Below are 16,740 nucleotides of genomic sequence, written 5' to 3' on the forward strand. Positions count from 1 at the left end.
AGATATAATAATTATAATAATGATGGTGTTTGTTAAGCGGTTACTAAGTGCCAAGCACTGTTCTAAGCACCGGGGTGGATACAAGGTAATCGTGTTGTCCCACGTGGGGCTCACAGTCTTCACCCCCGTTTTACAGATGAGGAATGAATGAAATGAATGAATGAATGAATGAATGAATGAATGAATGAAAGTGGCAGAGCTGGGATTAGAACCCACATTCATTCATTCATTCAGTCGTATTCATTCATTCATTCAATCGTATTTATTGAGTGCTAACTGTGTGCAGAGCACTGTACTAAGCGCTTGGGAAGTACAAGTCAGCAACATCCCCTGGCTCCCAAGCCTGGGCTCTTTCCACTGAGCCACGCTGCCTTATCTATCATCTATCTATCTATCTATCTATCTATCTATCTATCTATCTACATATCTATCTATAGTTTAGTTATATTGATAGTTATATATATATCTATCCACATATACACACACATATACCTATACAACTGTGTATATGTATATATATACATATGTATATACATATACCTATATATATGATGATGTTTATATGTACCTATATATATATATATATATAATATATAAAATGCTGTTTTTATTTATATATATATATATACATATGTACATATATGTGTATATATATATATGTACATATATATATATTGTGGTGGTTTTTCAATGCCTACTATGTGCCAAGCACTGTTCTAAGCGCCGGGTTAGATCCGAGTTAATGAGACTGGGCCCAGTCCCTATCCCACCTGAGGTTCCCAGTCCAAGTAGGAGGGAGTCCAGCCATTGAATCTCCATTTTAAAGGTGCAAACTGAGGCCCAGAGAAGTGAGGTGACTTGCCCAAGGTCACCCAGCAGACACGGAATGGAACCCGGGTCCTCTGAATCCTAGGCCGGAGCTCTTTCCACTAGGCTACACTGGTCCTCCTGTCTGTTTCAAAGCTCTCTTTGTACTCAAAGATGACGCTTTCCAGGCGCTTAGTCCAGTGCTCTGCACCCAGTAAGCGCTCAGTAAGTAGGATGGAATGAATGAGTGAATGATGCCACTAAATGACTAATACTGAGTCGTTTGTCCCACTCTAGACTGTGAGCCCACTGTTGGGCAGGGACCGTCTCTAGATGTTGCAAACTTGTCCTTCCCAAGCGCTTAGTCCAGTGCTCTGCGCCCAGTAAGCGCTCAATAAATAGGTTGGAATGAATGAGTGAATGATGCACAGTAAGCACTCAATAAATACCATTGAATGAATGAATGAATTTGTGAAGTGTCGCGCGGGGCGGGGCCCGGGGGGGAAGGGGGCGAGGGGATTGGCTAGGGCGGCGGTGGGCGGGACTGTAGAGGGAGAGAGGGGATTGGCTGGGGCGACGGTGGGCGGGGCTGTAGAGGGAGCGAGGGGATTGGCTGGGGCGACGGTGGCCGGGGCTGTAGAGGGAGCGAGGGGATTGGCTGGGGGGACGGTGGGCGGGGCTGTAGAGGGAGCGAGGGGATTGGTTGGGGCGGTGGTGGGCGGGGCCGGGGCTGGAGGAAGCGAGCGGATTGGCTGGGACGGCGGTGGGCGGGGCCCGGGGAAGAAGGGAGCAAGGGGATTGGCTGGGGCGGCGGTGGGCGGGGCTGGAGAGAGAGCGAGGGGATTGGCTGGGGCTGGAGGAGGGAAGAGAGCGAGCGGATTGGCTGGGGCGACGGTGGGCGGGGTTGCAGAGGGGGCGAGGGGATTGGCTGGCGCGGTTGTGGGCGGGTCCGGGGCGAGAAGGAGCGAGCAGATTGGCTGGGGTGACGGTGGGCGGGGCTGCAGAGGGGGCGAGGGGATTGGTAGGGGCGGCGGTGGGCGGGGCCGGGGCGGGAGGGAGCGAGGGGATTGGCCGGGGCCCGCGGTGTGCGCGCGGGCGGGGTGTCCTCGCCGTGTACTCGCCGGGTGTGCGTGCGCGCGCGCGGTGTGTCCTCGCGGCGCGTGTTCTCGCGATGGTGGAGGCCTGGTACCTGCTGGAGGAGGGGGAGGGGCCCGGGCCCAGCGTGGGCCTCAGCGCCCTCAGGAAACTCGGCGTCTGCTACTGGAAGGTACGTTCACGGTTACCATCCCAATCGTTGGCATGGCGCGTTTATTAGGCGCTCACTAGGTGCCAAGCACCGTGCTGAGCGCTGGGGAGGATGCAAGGTGATGAGGTGGTCCCACGGGGGGCTCACGGTCTTCATCCCCATTTTACAGATGAGGCAACTGAGGCACAGAGGATAATAATAATGGTGATGATGGCATTTATTAAGCGCTTACTACGTGCCAAGCACCATTCTAAGCGCTGGGGAGGTTCCAAGGTGATCAGGTTGTCCCACGGGGGGCTCACGGCTTTCATCCCCACTTTACAGATGAAGGAACTGAGGCCCAGAGGATAATAATGATAATGGCATTTATTAAGCGATTACTATGTGCCAAGCACTGTTCTAAGCGCTGGGGAACTTACAAGGTGATGAGGTGGTCCCACGTGGGGCTCACGGTCTTCATCCCCATTTTACAGATGAGGGAACTGAGGCACAGAGAATAATAATAATAATAATGGCATTTGTTAAGCGCATACTATGTGCCAAGCACCGTTCTAAGCGCTGGGGAGGTTCCAAGGTGATGAGGTTGTCCCACGTGGGGCTCACAGTCTTCATCCCCATTTTACAGATGAGGCAACTGAGGCACAGAGGATAATAATAATGATGATGGTGGCATTTGTTAAGCGCTTACTATGTGCCAAGCACTGTTCTAAGCGCTGGGGAACTTACAAGGTGATGAGGTGGTCCCACGTGGGGCTCACAGTCTTCATCCCCATTTGACAGATGAGGGAACTGAGGCACAGAGGATAATAATAATAATGATGATGGCATTTATTAAGCGCTTACTATGTGCCAAGCACCGTTCTAAGCGCTGGGGAACTTACAAGGTGATGAGGTTGTCCCACGTGGGGCTCACAGTCTTCATCCCCATTTTACAGATGAGGGAACTGAGGCACAGGGGATAATAGTAATAATAATGGCATTTATTAAGCACTTACTATGTGCCAAGCACTATTCTAAGCGCTGGGGAGGTTATAAGGTGATCAGGTTGCCCCACGGGGGGCTCACCGTCTTCATCCCCATTTTCCAGATGAGGGAACTGAGGCCCAAGGGAGTGAAGTGACTTGCCCAAAGTCACGCAGCTGACAAGTGGCAGGGTCGGGATTTGAACCCATGACCCCTGACTCCAAAGCCCGGGCTCATTTCCACTGAGCCACGCTGCTTCTCTAAGGGTAATAATAATAACTGTGGTATTTGTTAAGCGCTTACTGGGTGCCAAGCACTGTACTAAGCGCTGGGGCGGATCCAAGCAAATCAGATTGGACACAGCCCCTGGCCCCCGTGGGGCTCACAGTCTTCATCCCCGTTTTGTGGATGAGGAAACTGAGGCCCAGAGAAGTGAAGTGACTCGCCCAAAGTCACCCAGCTGACAAGTGACGGAGCTGTGATTCGAACCCACGACCTCTGACTCCCAAGCCTGGGCTCTTAACACTGAGCCACGCTGCTTTTCTAAGGGTGATAATAATACTAATGATGGCATTTGTTAGGCGCTTACTATGTGCAAAGCACTGTTCTAAGCGCCGGGGAGGTTACAAGGTGATCAGGTTGTCCCACGGGGGGCTCACAGTCTTCACCCCCATTTCACAGATGAGGGAACCGAGGCCCAGAGAAGTGAAGTGATTTGCCCAAAGTCACCCAGCTGACAAGTGGCGGAGCCGGGATTCGAACCCACGACCTCTGACTCCCAAGCCTGGGCTCTTAACACTGAGCCACGCTGCTTTTCTAAGGGTTATAATAATACTAATGATGTCATTTGTTAAGCATTTACTATGTGCAAAGCACTGTTCTAAGCGCTGGGAGGTTACAAGGTGATCAGGTTGTCGCACGGGGGGCTCACAGTCTTCACCCCCATTTCACAGATGAGGGAACTGAGGCCCAGAGAAGTGAAGTGACTTGTCCAAAGTCACACAGCTGACAATTGGCAGAGGCGGGATTCGAACCCACGGCCTGGGTTCTTAACACTGAGCCACGCTGCTTTTCTAAGGATAATAATAATACTAATGATGGCATTTGTTAAGCGCTTACTATGTGCAAAGCACTGTTCTAAGCGCTGGGGAGATTATAAAATGATCAGGTTGTCCCACGGGGGGCTCACAGTCTTCACCCCCATTTCACAGATGAGGGAACCGAGGCCCAGAGAAGTGAAGTGACTTGCCCAAAGTCACCCAGCTGACAAGTGGCGGGGCCGGGATTCGAACCCACGACCTCTGCCTCCCAAGCCCGGGCTCTTTCTACCGAGCCCCGCTGCTTCCCGAGGTTTTTGAGGACCGAGCAGGGATTGTCTCCCTTTATTTGCTGAATTGTCCTCTCCCAAGCGCTTAGTCCAGTGCTTTGCACACATCATCATCATCATCATCAATCGTATTTATTGAGCGCTTACTATGTGCAGAGCACTGTACTAAGCGCTTGGGAAGTACAAATTGGCAACATATAGAGACAGTCCCTACCCAACAGTGGGCTCACAGTCTAAAAACACAGTAAGGTAATGTTTGTTAAGTGCTTAGTACGTGCCAAGCACTGTTCTAAACGCCGCTGTTTAGGTGAAACATCTAATAAAAAAACACATCCTAAAATCTTGGAATTTTTCCCTTTTATGCCAGCTCCTTGGACAGATGATTTTGTTCGTACTTTTTTCAAAAGACCGGTTTTAGCATTTTGGGTTTTCTCCCCGCGCTGTGAAAAAGACAACAAAAATCAGTTCAGACTTCTGACCTGGTGTTTTGTTGATTTAGGCCTGCTTAGTACACCCAGGGTGAAAGTTCTCTTTTCAGGAGGAAAAAAAAAAACAGAAAACAAAAATCCCCAGGATAAATATCTGTTTCTCCTGTGGGTGCTTACATAAAAAGCCGCTCGACCAGTTTTTTTAAACAATAAGTTAATGGAATGGCGGCGTTTCCGTAAACCTTTCTTTATTGGCGTTTTTCTCACTGTCCCAAGGGGGTTGCTCTTAAAAGAAAAGAAAATCTAACTATATTTTTATTTTTTCCCCTGCTCCTCTCATTCATTCATTCAGTCGTATTTATTGAGCCCCTCGTCCCCCTCTCCATCCCCCCATCTTACCTCCTTCCCTTCCCCACAGCACCTGTATATATGGATATATGTTTGTACAGATTTATTACTCTATTTATTTTATTTGTACATATCTATTCTATTTATTTTATTTTGTTAGTATGTTTGGTTTTGTTCTCTGTCTCCCCCTTTTAGACTGTGAGCCCACTGTTGGGTAGGGACCGTCACTATATGTTGCCAATTTGTACTTCCCAAGCGCTTAGTACAGTGCTCTGCACACAGTAAGCGCTCAATAAATATGATTGATGATGATGATGATGATGATTGAGCGCTTACTGTGGGTAGAGCACTGTACTAAGCGCTTGGGAAGTACAAGTTGGCAACATATAGAGACGGTCCCTACCCAGTGGGTAGGGACTCTCCCCCATTAGTGTCTAAGTTTCTCTAGGATAGAGAGACCCTCTTCCTTTTTCCTTGCCACGATGCTCAGGAAATACTGTTGATGAAAGCTCTTTGGATCGTTCATTCAGTCAATCGTATTTATTGAGCGCTTACTGTGTGCAGAGCACTGTACTAAGCGCTTGGGAAGTCCAAGTTGGCAACATGTAGAGACAGTCCCTACCCAACAGCGGGCTCCCAGTCTAGAAGGGAGGGACAGAAAACAAAACAATACATGTGAACAGGCGTCAATACCAATCAATCAATCAATCAATCGTATTTATTGAGCTCTTACTGTGTGCAGAGCACTGTACTAAGCGCTTGGGAAGGCCAAGTTGGCAACACATAGAGACAGTCCCTACCCAACAGCGGGCTCACAGTCTAGAAGGGGGAGACAGACTACAAAACAATACATGTGGACAGGCGTCAATACCAATCAATCAATCAATTGTATTTATTGAGCGCTTACTCTGTGCAGAGCACTGTACTAAGCGCTTGGGAAGTCCAAGTTGGCAACATATAGAGACGGTCCCTACCCAACAGCGGGCTCACAGTCTAACAGGGGGAGACAGAGAACAAAACCAAACATACTAACAAAATAAAAATAGAATAGATATGTACAAGTAAAATAAATGGAGTAATAAATATGTACAAACATATATGCAAATACCAGCAAAATAGATAAATGAGAAGCAGCGTGGCTCAGTGGAAAGAGCCCGGGCTTCGGAGTTGGAGGTCATGGGTTCGAATCCCGACTCTGCCAATTGTCAGCTGGGTGACTTTGGGCAAGTCGCTTCACTTCCCTGGGCCTCAGTTCCCTCATCTGTAAAATGGGGATGAAGACTGTAAGCCCCTTGTGGGACAACCTGATCACCTTGTATCTCCCCCAGCGCTTAGAACAGTGCTTGGCACATAGTAAGCGCTTAACAAACGCCATCATCATTATTAGTATAAATGGAATTGGGGATATCGAAGTCACAAAGTTGTAAAATACGATGACCCCGATAAAAAGCTGTTTTTACACAGAAAAAGACAGAGTGTGTGCACACTCTGTGCACAGTAAGCGCTCAATAAATAACGATTGTATGAATGAATGAGTTCCATAAAGCTTAGCCTGGAAAAGCTGACATTCGTTCATTTAATTAATGGCATTTATTGAGCGCTTATTGTGTGCAAAGCAGTGCGCGAAGCGCTGGGGAGAGTATAACATCGCAATAAACGGACACATTCCCCGCCCACAACACTCTAGACACGATCCCGGCCTTCAGGTGAATAGACTTTGGAGTCCGAGGTCATGGGTTCAAATCCCGGCTCTGCCACTTGTCAGCTGTGTGACTTTGGGCAAGTCACTTCACTTCTCCGGGCCTCAGTTCCCTCATCTGTAAAATGGGGGTTAAGACTGTGAGCCCCCCGTGGGACAACCTGATCCCCTTGTAACCTCCCCAGCGTTAAGAACAGTGGCCTGCACATAGTAAGCGCTTAATAAATGTCATTATTCTTATTATTATCAAACTCTCTTCCCCCTCCAGGGCCGCTCTCCGCTCTGGAAAATGACAGAAAGTCGGTGGGAGGAAAAACCCGGATTTTTTCTTGCGGCCATAACGTGGTGGTCGGCCGTCCTCACCGAGTCCTCGGGTGGTTACTTGAATTTGCTAATTGTTTTTTTTTTTTTTTGCCCCCCCTTCTTTGCCCTCTTCAGCTGGATGCCGACAAGTACGAGAACGACCCGGAGCTGGAAAGGATTCGCAAAGAGAAGAACTATGGCTGGATGGATATCATCACCATATCCAAAGAGAAACTGCCCAATTACGAGGAAAAGGTACCGCAGAGCGTCACTCCCGCTCCCTTGACTCGATCCCTCCACCCCGCAGCACTGGAGCATATATGTGCCTATCTATAATTCTATTTATTTATATTAAGGTCTGTTTACTTGCTGAGATGCGTGTGTATATATAGATAGATAGATAGATAGATAAATATAAATGTATTTATAAAGATAAATTCTATATATAAATGTAGAATTTATATATAATATATAATAGAATATATAAATTCTATATATAAATATAGAATTTACATATAATATAATATATAATGTCATAGAATATGATAAATATATAAATATATACTATATATAAATATAGAATTTATATATAATAGAATATGTAATATATCATAGAATATATATGATAGAATATACATAATATATAATAGAATATATAATATATAATAGAATATAGAATATATAATAGAATAGAATATATAATAGAATATATAATAGAATATATAATATATAATGTATGTTATATTATATATTCTATTATATATTATATATATTCTATTCTATTATATATTCTATATTCTATTATATATTACATATTCCATTGTATATTACATATATTCTATTATATATATTCTATGATATATTATATATTATATTATATATAAATTCTATATTTATATATAGAATTTATATATTCTATTATATATTATATATAAATTCTACATTTATATATGGGATTTATATTTATAAATACATTTATATTTATTTATATATATTTATAAATATAAATATATTTATAAATTTATAATTTATAAATTATAATAGAATATATAATATATTACATTTATATGTAGGATTTATATTTATAAGTACATTTATATTTATATTTATAAATGCTATAATTTTTATATAAATTCTATTTATACTGATGCTATTGATGCCCACTTACTTGTTTTGTTGTCTGTCTTCCCCCTTCTAGACTGCGAGCCCGTTGTGGGCAGGGATTCTCTATCTCTGTTGCTGAATTGTACTTTCCAAGCACTTAGTACAGTGCTCTGCCCTCAGTAGGCTATCAATAAATACGACTGAATGAATGATGAGCCCGCTGTTGGGTAGGGACCGTCTCTCTATGTTGCCAACTTGGACTTCCCAAGCACTTAGTACAGTGCTCTGCCCACAGTAAGCGCTCAATAAATACAACTGAATGAATGATGAGCCCTCTGTTGGGTAGGGACTGTCTCTATATGTCGCCAACTTGGACTTTCCGAGCGCTTAGTACAGTGCTCTGCACACAGTAAGCGCTCAATAAATACGACTGAATGAATGATGAGGTATCAAAATAAAAAATCATAGCTTTTGTATTCCCAAATCTCTCTTCTTACCCATTTTACTTTTAACCTCTCAGTGATCCTGTGAGGTGATAATAATGGAAATGTTGGGATTTGTTAAGCGCTTACTATGTGCCAAGCACTGTTCTAAGCACTGGGGTAAATACAGGGTAATCAGGTTGTCCCACATGGGGCTGACAGTCTTCATCCCCATTTTCCAGATGAGGGAACTGAGGCCCAGAGAAGTGAAGTGACTTGCCCAAGATCACACAGCAGACAAGTGGCAGAGCCCGGGATTAGAACCCACGACCTCTGACTCCCAAGCCCGGGCTCTTTCCACTGAGCCACGCTGCTTCTCCATAATAATAATACTAACGATGGTATTCGTTAAGCGCTTACTATGTGCCAAGCACTGTTCTAAGCGCTGGGGTAGATACAGGGTAATCAGGTTGTCCCACATGGGGCTGAAGGGCTGACAGTCTTCATCCCCATTTTACAAATGAGGGAACCGAGGCCCAGAGAAGTGAAGCGACTTGCCCAAGGTCACACAGCTGACAAGTGGCGGTGCCCGGAATTAGAACCCATGACCTCCGACTCCCAAGCCCGGGCTCTTTCCACTGAGCCACGCTGCTTCTCCATAATAATAATACTATCGATGGTATTTGTTGAGCGCCTACTATGTGCCAAGCACTGTTCTAAGCGCCGGGGTACTTACAAGGTCATCTGGTTGTCCCACGTGGGGCTCACAGTCTCCATCCCCATTTCAGAGAAGAGGAAACTGAGGCTCAGAGAAGCAAAGTGACTCGCCCAAGGTCACGCAGCTGACAAGTGGCGGAGCCGGGATTAGAACCCACGACCTCTGACGCCCGGGCTCGGGCGCTAGCCATTCCGCCGTGCTGCTCCTCTGTAGATCAATCAATCAATCGTATTTATTGAGCGCTTACCGTGTGCAGAGCACTGTACTGAGCGCTTGGGAAGTCCAAGTTGGCAACATATAGAGACGGTCCCTACCCAACAACGGGCTCACAGTCTAGAGCAGGAGATAGGCATTACTATAAATAATAATAATAATTATGGTTTTTGTTAAGTGCTTCCTATTCATTCATTCATTCAATCGTATTTATTGAGCGCTTACCGTGTGCAGAGCACTGTACTGAGCGCTTGGGAAGTCCAAGTTGGCAACATATAGAGACGGTCCCTACCCAACAGTGGGCTCACAGTCTAGAGCAGGAGATAGGCATTACTGTAAATAATTATAATAATTATGGTTTTTGTTAAGTGCTTCCTATTCATTCATTCATTCGATCGTATTTATTGAGCGCTTACCGTGTGCAGAGCACTGTACTGAGCGCTTGGGAAGTCCAAGTTGGCAACAAATAGAGACGGTCCCTACCCAACAGTGGGCTCACAGTCTAGAGCAGGAGATAGGCATTACTATAAATAATAATAATTATGGTTTTTGTTAAGTGCTTACTATTCATTCATTCATTCAGTCGTATTTATTGAGCGCTTACTGTGTGCAGAGCACTGTACTGAGCGCTTGGGAAGTCCAAGTTGGCAACATATAGAGACGGTCCCTACCCAACAGCGGGCTCACAGGAGAAAATAAGAGCTTTCGATGGACGGCGTGCAGAGCACTGGGCGAAGCGGTTGGGCGCGTCCCGGGGAGCGGGGCCGAGGAGCAGTTCATTCATTCATTCATTCAGTCGTATTTACTGAGCGCTCACTGTGTGCTAAGCGCTTGGGAAGTCCAAGTCGGCAACATATAGAGACGGTCCCTACCCAACAGCGGGCTCACGGCCTAGAAGGGGGAGACGGGCGACAAAACAAAACATATAAACCAAATAAAATAAAGAGAATAAATATGTCCAAGTAAAATAAAGAGAATAAATATGTCCAAATAAAATAAAGAGAATAAACATGTCCAAATAAAATAAATCCATAAATAGAGTAATAAATAGGTACAAATATATATCCTCATGGTCAATCGTATTTATTGAGCGCTTACTATGTGCAGAGCACTGTACTAAGCGCTTGGGAAGTACAAGCTGGCAACATCTAGAGACGGTCCCTACCCAACAGCGGGCTCACGGCCTAGAAGGGGGAGACGGGCGACCAAACGAAACGTACGAACCAAATAAAATAAAGAGAATCATCATCATCAATCGTATTTATTGAGCGCTTACTATGAGAATAAATATGTCCAAATAAAATAAAGAGAATAAACATGTCCAAATAAAATAAACCCATAAATAGAGTAATAAATAGGTACAAATATATATCCTCATCGTCGATCGTATTTATTGAGCGCTTACTATGTGCAGAGCACTGGACTAAGCGCTTGGGAAGTACAAGCTGGCAACATCTAGAGACGGTCCCTACCCCACAGTGGGCTCACGGTCTAAAACAGATATCCAGGTGCTGTGGGGAGGGGAAGGAGGGGGCCCAGCGTGGGACTGGGTAGTGAGTTGGGTAATCAATCAATCGATCGATCGATCGCGTTTATCGAGCGGTTGCTGCGCGCAGAGCACTGTGCTAAGCGCTGGGGAAGCCCGAGTCGGCAGCTGGGTGCCGGGCGCTGACGGGGCGCTCCCCCGACCCAGCTGAAGATGTTTTACGAGGAGCACCTGCACCGGGACGACGAAATCCGCTACGTCCTGGACGGCGGCGGCTACTTCGACGTGCGCGACGGAGCCGACCGCTGGGTCCGCATCGCCGTGGGCAAGGGGGACCTGATCACGCTGCCCGCCGGCATGTACCATCGCTTCGCCCTGGATCGGAGGGTAAGCCCCGGGGGCCCCTCATCGTCATCATCATCATCATCATCAATCATATTTATTGAGCGCTTACTGTGTGCAGGGCACTGGACTAAGCGCTTGGGAAGGACAAGTTGGCAACACGTAGAGACAGTCCCTACCCAACAGTGGGCTCACAGTCTAAAAGGGGGAGACAGAGAAGAAAACCAAACATACTAACAAAATGAAATAAATAGAATAGATATGTAATCAATCAATCGTATTTATTGAGCGCTTACTATGTGCAGAGCACTGTACTAAGCGCTTGGGAAGGACAAGTTGGCAACACATAGAGACAGTCCCTACCCAGCTGTGGGCTCACAGTCTAAAAGGGGGAGACAGGGAACAAAACCAAACATGCTAACAAAATAAAATAAATAGAATAGATATGGACAAGTAAAATAAGTAAATAAATAGAGTAAAAAATACGTACAAACATCTATACATATATACAGGTGCTGTGGGGAAGGGAAGGAGGTAAGGTGGCGGGGTGGAGAGGGGGACGAGGGGGAGAGGAAGGAAGGGGCTCAGTCTGGGAAGGCCTCCTGGAGGAGGTGAGCTCTCAGCAGGGCCAGGGGTTCAAATCCCGGCTCCGCCACTTGGCTGGGTGACTTTGGGCAAGTCACTTCACTTCTCTGGGCCTCAGTTCCCTCATCTGGAAAATGGGGATGAAGACTGGGAGCCCCCCGTGGGACAACCTGATCACTTTGTAAACTCCCCAGCGCTTAGAACAGTGTTTTGCATATAGTAAGCGCTTAATAAATGCCATTATTATGATTATTATTATTAGAACAGTGCATTGCACATAGTAAGCGCTTAATAAATGCTATTATTATTATTGTTAGAATGGTGCTTTGCACAGAGTAAGCACTTAATAAATGCCATTATTATTATTATTATTAGAACAGTGCTTTGCACATAGCGCTTAATAAATGCCATCATTATGATTATTACTATGTGCCAAAGCGCTCTCTCTCCTCTCCCCAGTTTACTTTTAACCTCACGGTGATCCTGTGAGGTAATTATAATAATAATGTTGGTATTTGTTGAGTGCTTAATAAATGCCATTATTGTTATTATTATTATTAGAAAGGTGCTTTGCACGTAGCGCTTAATAAATGCCATCATTATGATTATTACTATGTGCCAAAGCGCTCTCTCTCCTCTACCCGGTTTACTTTTAACCTCACGGTGATCCTGCGAGGTAATTATAATAATAATGTTGGTATTTGTTAAGCGCTTAATAAATGCCATTATTGTTATTATTATTATTAGAACAGTGCTTTGCACGTAGCGCTTAATAAATGCCATCATTATGATTATTACTATGTGCCAAAGCGCTCTCTCTCCTCTACCCAGTTTACTCTTAACCTCACGGTGATCCTGTGAGGTAATTATAATGATAATGTTGGTATTTGTTAAGCGCTTAATAAATGCCATTATTGTTATTATTATTATTAGAACAGTGCTTTGCACATAGCGCTTAATAAATGCCATCATTATGATTATTATGTGCCAAAGCTCACTCTCCTCTACCCAGTTTACTTTTAACCTCACGGTGATCCTGTGAGGTAATTATAATAATAATTTTGGTATTTGTTAAGCGCTTAATAAATGCCATTATTGTTATTATTATTATTAGAACAGTGCTTTGCACATAGCGCTTAATAAATGCCATTATTGTTATTGTTATTATTAGAACAGTGCTTTGCACATAGCGCTTAATAAATGCCATCATTACGATTATTACTATGTGCCAAAGCGCTCTCTCTCCTCTACCCAGTTTACTTTTAACCTCACGGGGATCCTGTGAGGTAATTATAATAATAATGTTGGTATTTGTTAAGTGCTTAATAAATGCCATTATTGTTATTGTTATTATTAGAACAGTGCTTTGCACGTAGCGCTTAATAAATGCCAGCATTATGATTATTACTATGTGCCAAAGCGCTCTCTCTCCTCTACCCAGTTTACTTTTAACCTCACGGTGATCATCATCATCATCAATCATATTTATTGAGCGCTTACTATGTGCAGAGCACTGTACCAAGCGCTTGGGAAGTGATCCTGTGTGGTAATTATAATAATAATGTTGGTATTTGTTAAGCGCTTAATAAATGTCATTATTGTTATTATTATTATTAGAAAAGTGCTTTGCACGTAGCGCTTAATAAATGCCATCATTATGATTATTATGTGCCAAAGCGCTCTCTCCTCTACCCAGTTTACTTTTAACCTCACGGTGATCCTGTGAGGTAATTATAATAATGATGTTGGTATTTGTTAAGCGCTTAACAAATGCCATTATTGTTATTATTATTATTAGAACAGTGCTTTGCACGTAGCGCTTAATAAATGCCATCATTATGATTATTATGTGCCAAAGCTCTCTCTACCCAGTTTACTTTTAACCTCACGGTGGTCCTGTGAGGTAATTATAATAATAATGTTGGCGTTTTGTTAAGCGCTTACTATGTAGCAAGCACTGTTCTGAGCGCTGGGGTAAATGCAGGGTAATCAGGTTGTCCCACATGGGGCTGACAGTCTTCGTCCCCATTTTCCAGGTGAGGGAACTGAGGCCCGGAGAAGTGAAGCGACTTGCCGAAAGTCACACAGCAGACAAGTGGCAGAGTCGGGGATTAGAACCCACGACCTTCCGACGCCGGGGCCATTAGGCCGCGCCGCTCAGACGGGATCCGTTCGTTCATCCCATCGTATTTACTGAGCGCCCACTGTGCGCGGAGCGCCGGACTACCAACTTGGAAAGTACAACGTGGCAACGGAGGGAGACAATCCCTCCCCAACAGCGTCAAACGTGAGCCCGTTGTTGCGTCGGGACCGTCTCCATACTTAATCCGGTGTTCGGCACACAGGAAGCGCTCAGTAAATAGGATCGAACGAGCGGTCCGAACGCCTTGTAACGGCTGGAAGCGGGGGCCCGAACGCCGGAGGACCGACCTCGAATCCGGCGGCGATCCGGGCCCCGCTTCGTTCGCTGCCGTATTCGCGGCACGCTTACCGCGTGCAGGGCACTGTACTGAGCGCTTGGGAAGTCCCAAGTCGGCAACACACAGAGAGAATTTTGTGTGGTGTGTTGCGTGTCTCCTAGGCCTACGTGAAGGTCATGCGGCTGTTCGTGGGGGAGCCCGTGTGGACGGCCTACAACCGGCCCGCCGACCACTTGGAAGCCCGCGCCCAGTACGTGCAGTTCCTGGCGCGGAGCGTTTAGCGGGGACGACGCGGGACCGGCTGCGGCACGGCGGGTCCGCTTAAGGACGATGGCATTTACTAATCAATTAATCAATCAATCAATCAGTCGTATTCATTGAGCGCTTACTGCCTGCAGAGCACTGTACTAAGCGCCTGGGAAGTCCAAGTTGGCAACATATAGAGACGGTCCCTACCCAACAGTGGGCTCACAGTCTAAATCATCATCATCATCAATCGTATTTATTGAGCGCTCACTGTGTGGAGAGCACTGGACTAAGCGCTTGGGAAGTACAAGTTGGGAACATATAGAGACGGTCCCTACCCAACAGTGGGCTCACAGTCTAAAAGATTTCATCATCATCATCATCAATCGTATTTATTGAGCGCTCACTGTGTGCAGAGCACTGTACTAAGCGCTTGGAAAGTACAAGTTGGGAACATATAGAGACGGTCCCTACCCAACAGTGGGCTCACAGTCTAAAAGACTTCATCATCACCATCAATCGTATTTATTGAGCGCTCACTGTGTGCAGAGCACTGTACTAAGCGCTTGGAAAGTACAAGTTGGGAACATATAGAGACAGTCCCTACCGAACAGTGGGCTCACAGTCTAAAAGGGGGAGACAGAGAACAAAACCAAACATACTAACAAAATAAAATAAATAGAATAGATATGTACAGGTTAAATAAATAAATAAATAAATAGAGTAACAAATATGTACAAACATATCTACATATATGCAGGTGCTGTGGGGAAGGGAAGACTTACTAAGACTTACTAATTAAGCGCTTACTATGTGCAAAGCACTGTTTTTCGAAACAGCGCGGCTTTTAGAGCCTTTCGGAGATCGCCTCTATCGCTCCTTTGTTTTCTCCTCCTCTCCTTTGGGGTGATGAGCCGACGGCGAAGCCGCTCAATCCTGGAGAGGTTGCGTGTGATCCCGGGCAAGTTATTAAGGATCGATCAGTCAATCGATCGTATTTATTGAGCGCTTACTGTGTGCAGAGCACTGTACTAAGCGCTTGGGAAGGACAAATCAGCAACATATAGAGACGGTCCCTCCCCAACAGCGGGCTCACAGTCTAGAAGGGGGAGACAGACAACAGAACAATACATGTGGACAGGTGTCAATACCAATCAATTGTATTTATTGAGCGCTTACTGTGTGCAGAGCACTGGACTAAGCGCTTGGGAAGTACAAGTTGGCAACACGTAGAGACGGTCCCTACCCAACAGTGGGCTCACAGTCTAGAAGGGGGAGACAGACGACAAAACATATTAACAAAATAAAATAAGTAGAATAGATATGTACAAGTAAAATAGAGTAATAAATACATACATACATATATACTTGGAGACTGTGAGCCCACTGTTGGGTAGGGACTGTCTCTATATGTTGCCAGCTTGGACTTCCCAAGCGCTTAGTACAGCGCTCTGCACACAGTAAGCGCTCAATAAATACGATTGATCGATTGATATACAGGTGCTTGCTTCAGAATCTCTGCACAGTGAGCGCTCCGTAACTACGGTCGAATGAATGAGTGAATCTCCATTTGCGTCCACTTTATAATAATAATAATAATAATAATTTTGGTATTTGTTAAGCGCTTACTATGTGCAAAGCACTGTTCTGAGCGCTGGGGAGGATACAAGGTGATCAGGTTGTCCCATGTGGGACTCACAGCCTTAAACCCCATTTTACAGATGAGGGAACTGGGGCACAGAGAAGTGAAGTGACTTGCCCAGAGTCACACAGCTGACAAGCGGCAGAGCCGGGATTTGAACCCGTGACCTCTGACTCCCAAGCGCGGGCTCTTTCCACCGAGCCACGCTGCTCGGTTCGAACATTGGGATGGAAACCCTGGCGTAAATATCGCATAAATATCGCTTCGACCTCGGCAACGTAGCCCGGGACGCTTCTGGGAGACGGCGGCCTCCGCTCGGTGACCTGGGAGGAACCCGGGCTGAAAAAGAGAGCGAGAAAAAGGCTTTCATTCATTCACTCATTCAGTCCTATTTATTGAGCGCTTACTGTGTGCAGAGCACGGGACTAAGCGCTTGGGAAG

At 45.6% G+C, this 16,740-nt stretch overlaps 1 protein-coding gene across 1 annotated transcript; it reads left to right on the forward strand.

The window, feature by feature from the left end:
• Window positions 1-1,951: 1,951 nt before the first annotated feature.
• Window positions 1,952-14,811, forward strand: ADI1 (acireductone dioxygenase 1). The gene is made up of 4 exons (XM_038772919.1): window positions 1,952-2,074; window positions 7,257-7,376; window positions 11,272-11,451; window positions 14,573-14,811. The coding sequence occupies exons 1-4, from the start codon at window positions 1,979-1,981 to the stop codon at window positions 14,690-14,692; spliced, it is 516 nt and encodes a 171-aa protein (XP_038628847.1). The 5' UTR covers window positions 1,952-1,978; the 3' UTR covers window positions 14,693-14,811.
• Window positions 14,812-16,740: the final 1,929 nt, after the last annotated feature.

The sequence above is a fragment of the Tachyglossus aculeatus genome, chromosome X1 (assembly GCF_015852505.1).
Source record: "Tachyglossus aculeatus isolate mTacAcu1 chromosome X1, mTacAcu1.pri, whole genome shotgun sequence".
NCBI classification, from domain to species: domain Eukaryota; kingdom Metazoa; phylum Chordata; class Mammalia; order Monotremata; family Tachyglossidae; genus Tachyglossus; species Tachyglossus aculeatus.

Excerpts from the sequence above, each read along its gene's own strand:
- ADI1 (XM_038772919.1), top strand. The coding sequence starts at position 1,979 with ATGGTGGAGGCCTGGTACCTGCTGGAGGAGGGGGAGGGGCCCGGGCCC. Across the intron at positions 2,075-7,256 it reads TCGGCGTCTGCTACTGGAAG|CTGGATGCCGACAAGTACGA; the intron begins GTACGTTCACGG and ends TGCCCTCTTCAG. Across the intron at positions 11,452-14,572 it reads GCTTCGCCCTGGATCGGAGG|GCCTACGTGAAGGTCATGCG; the intron begins GTAAGCCCCGGG and ends CGTGTCTCCTAG.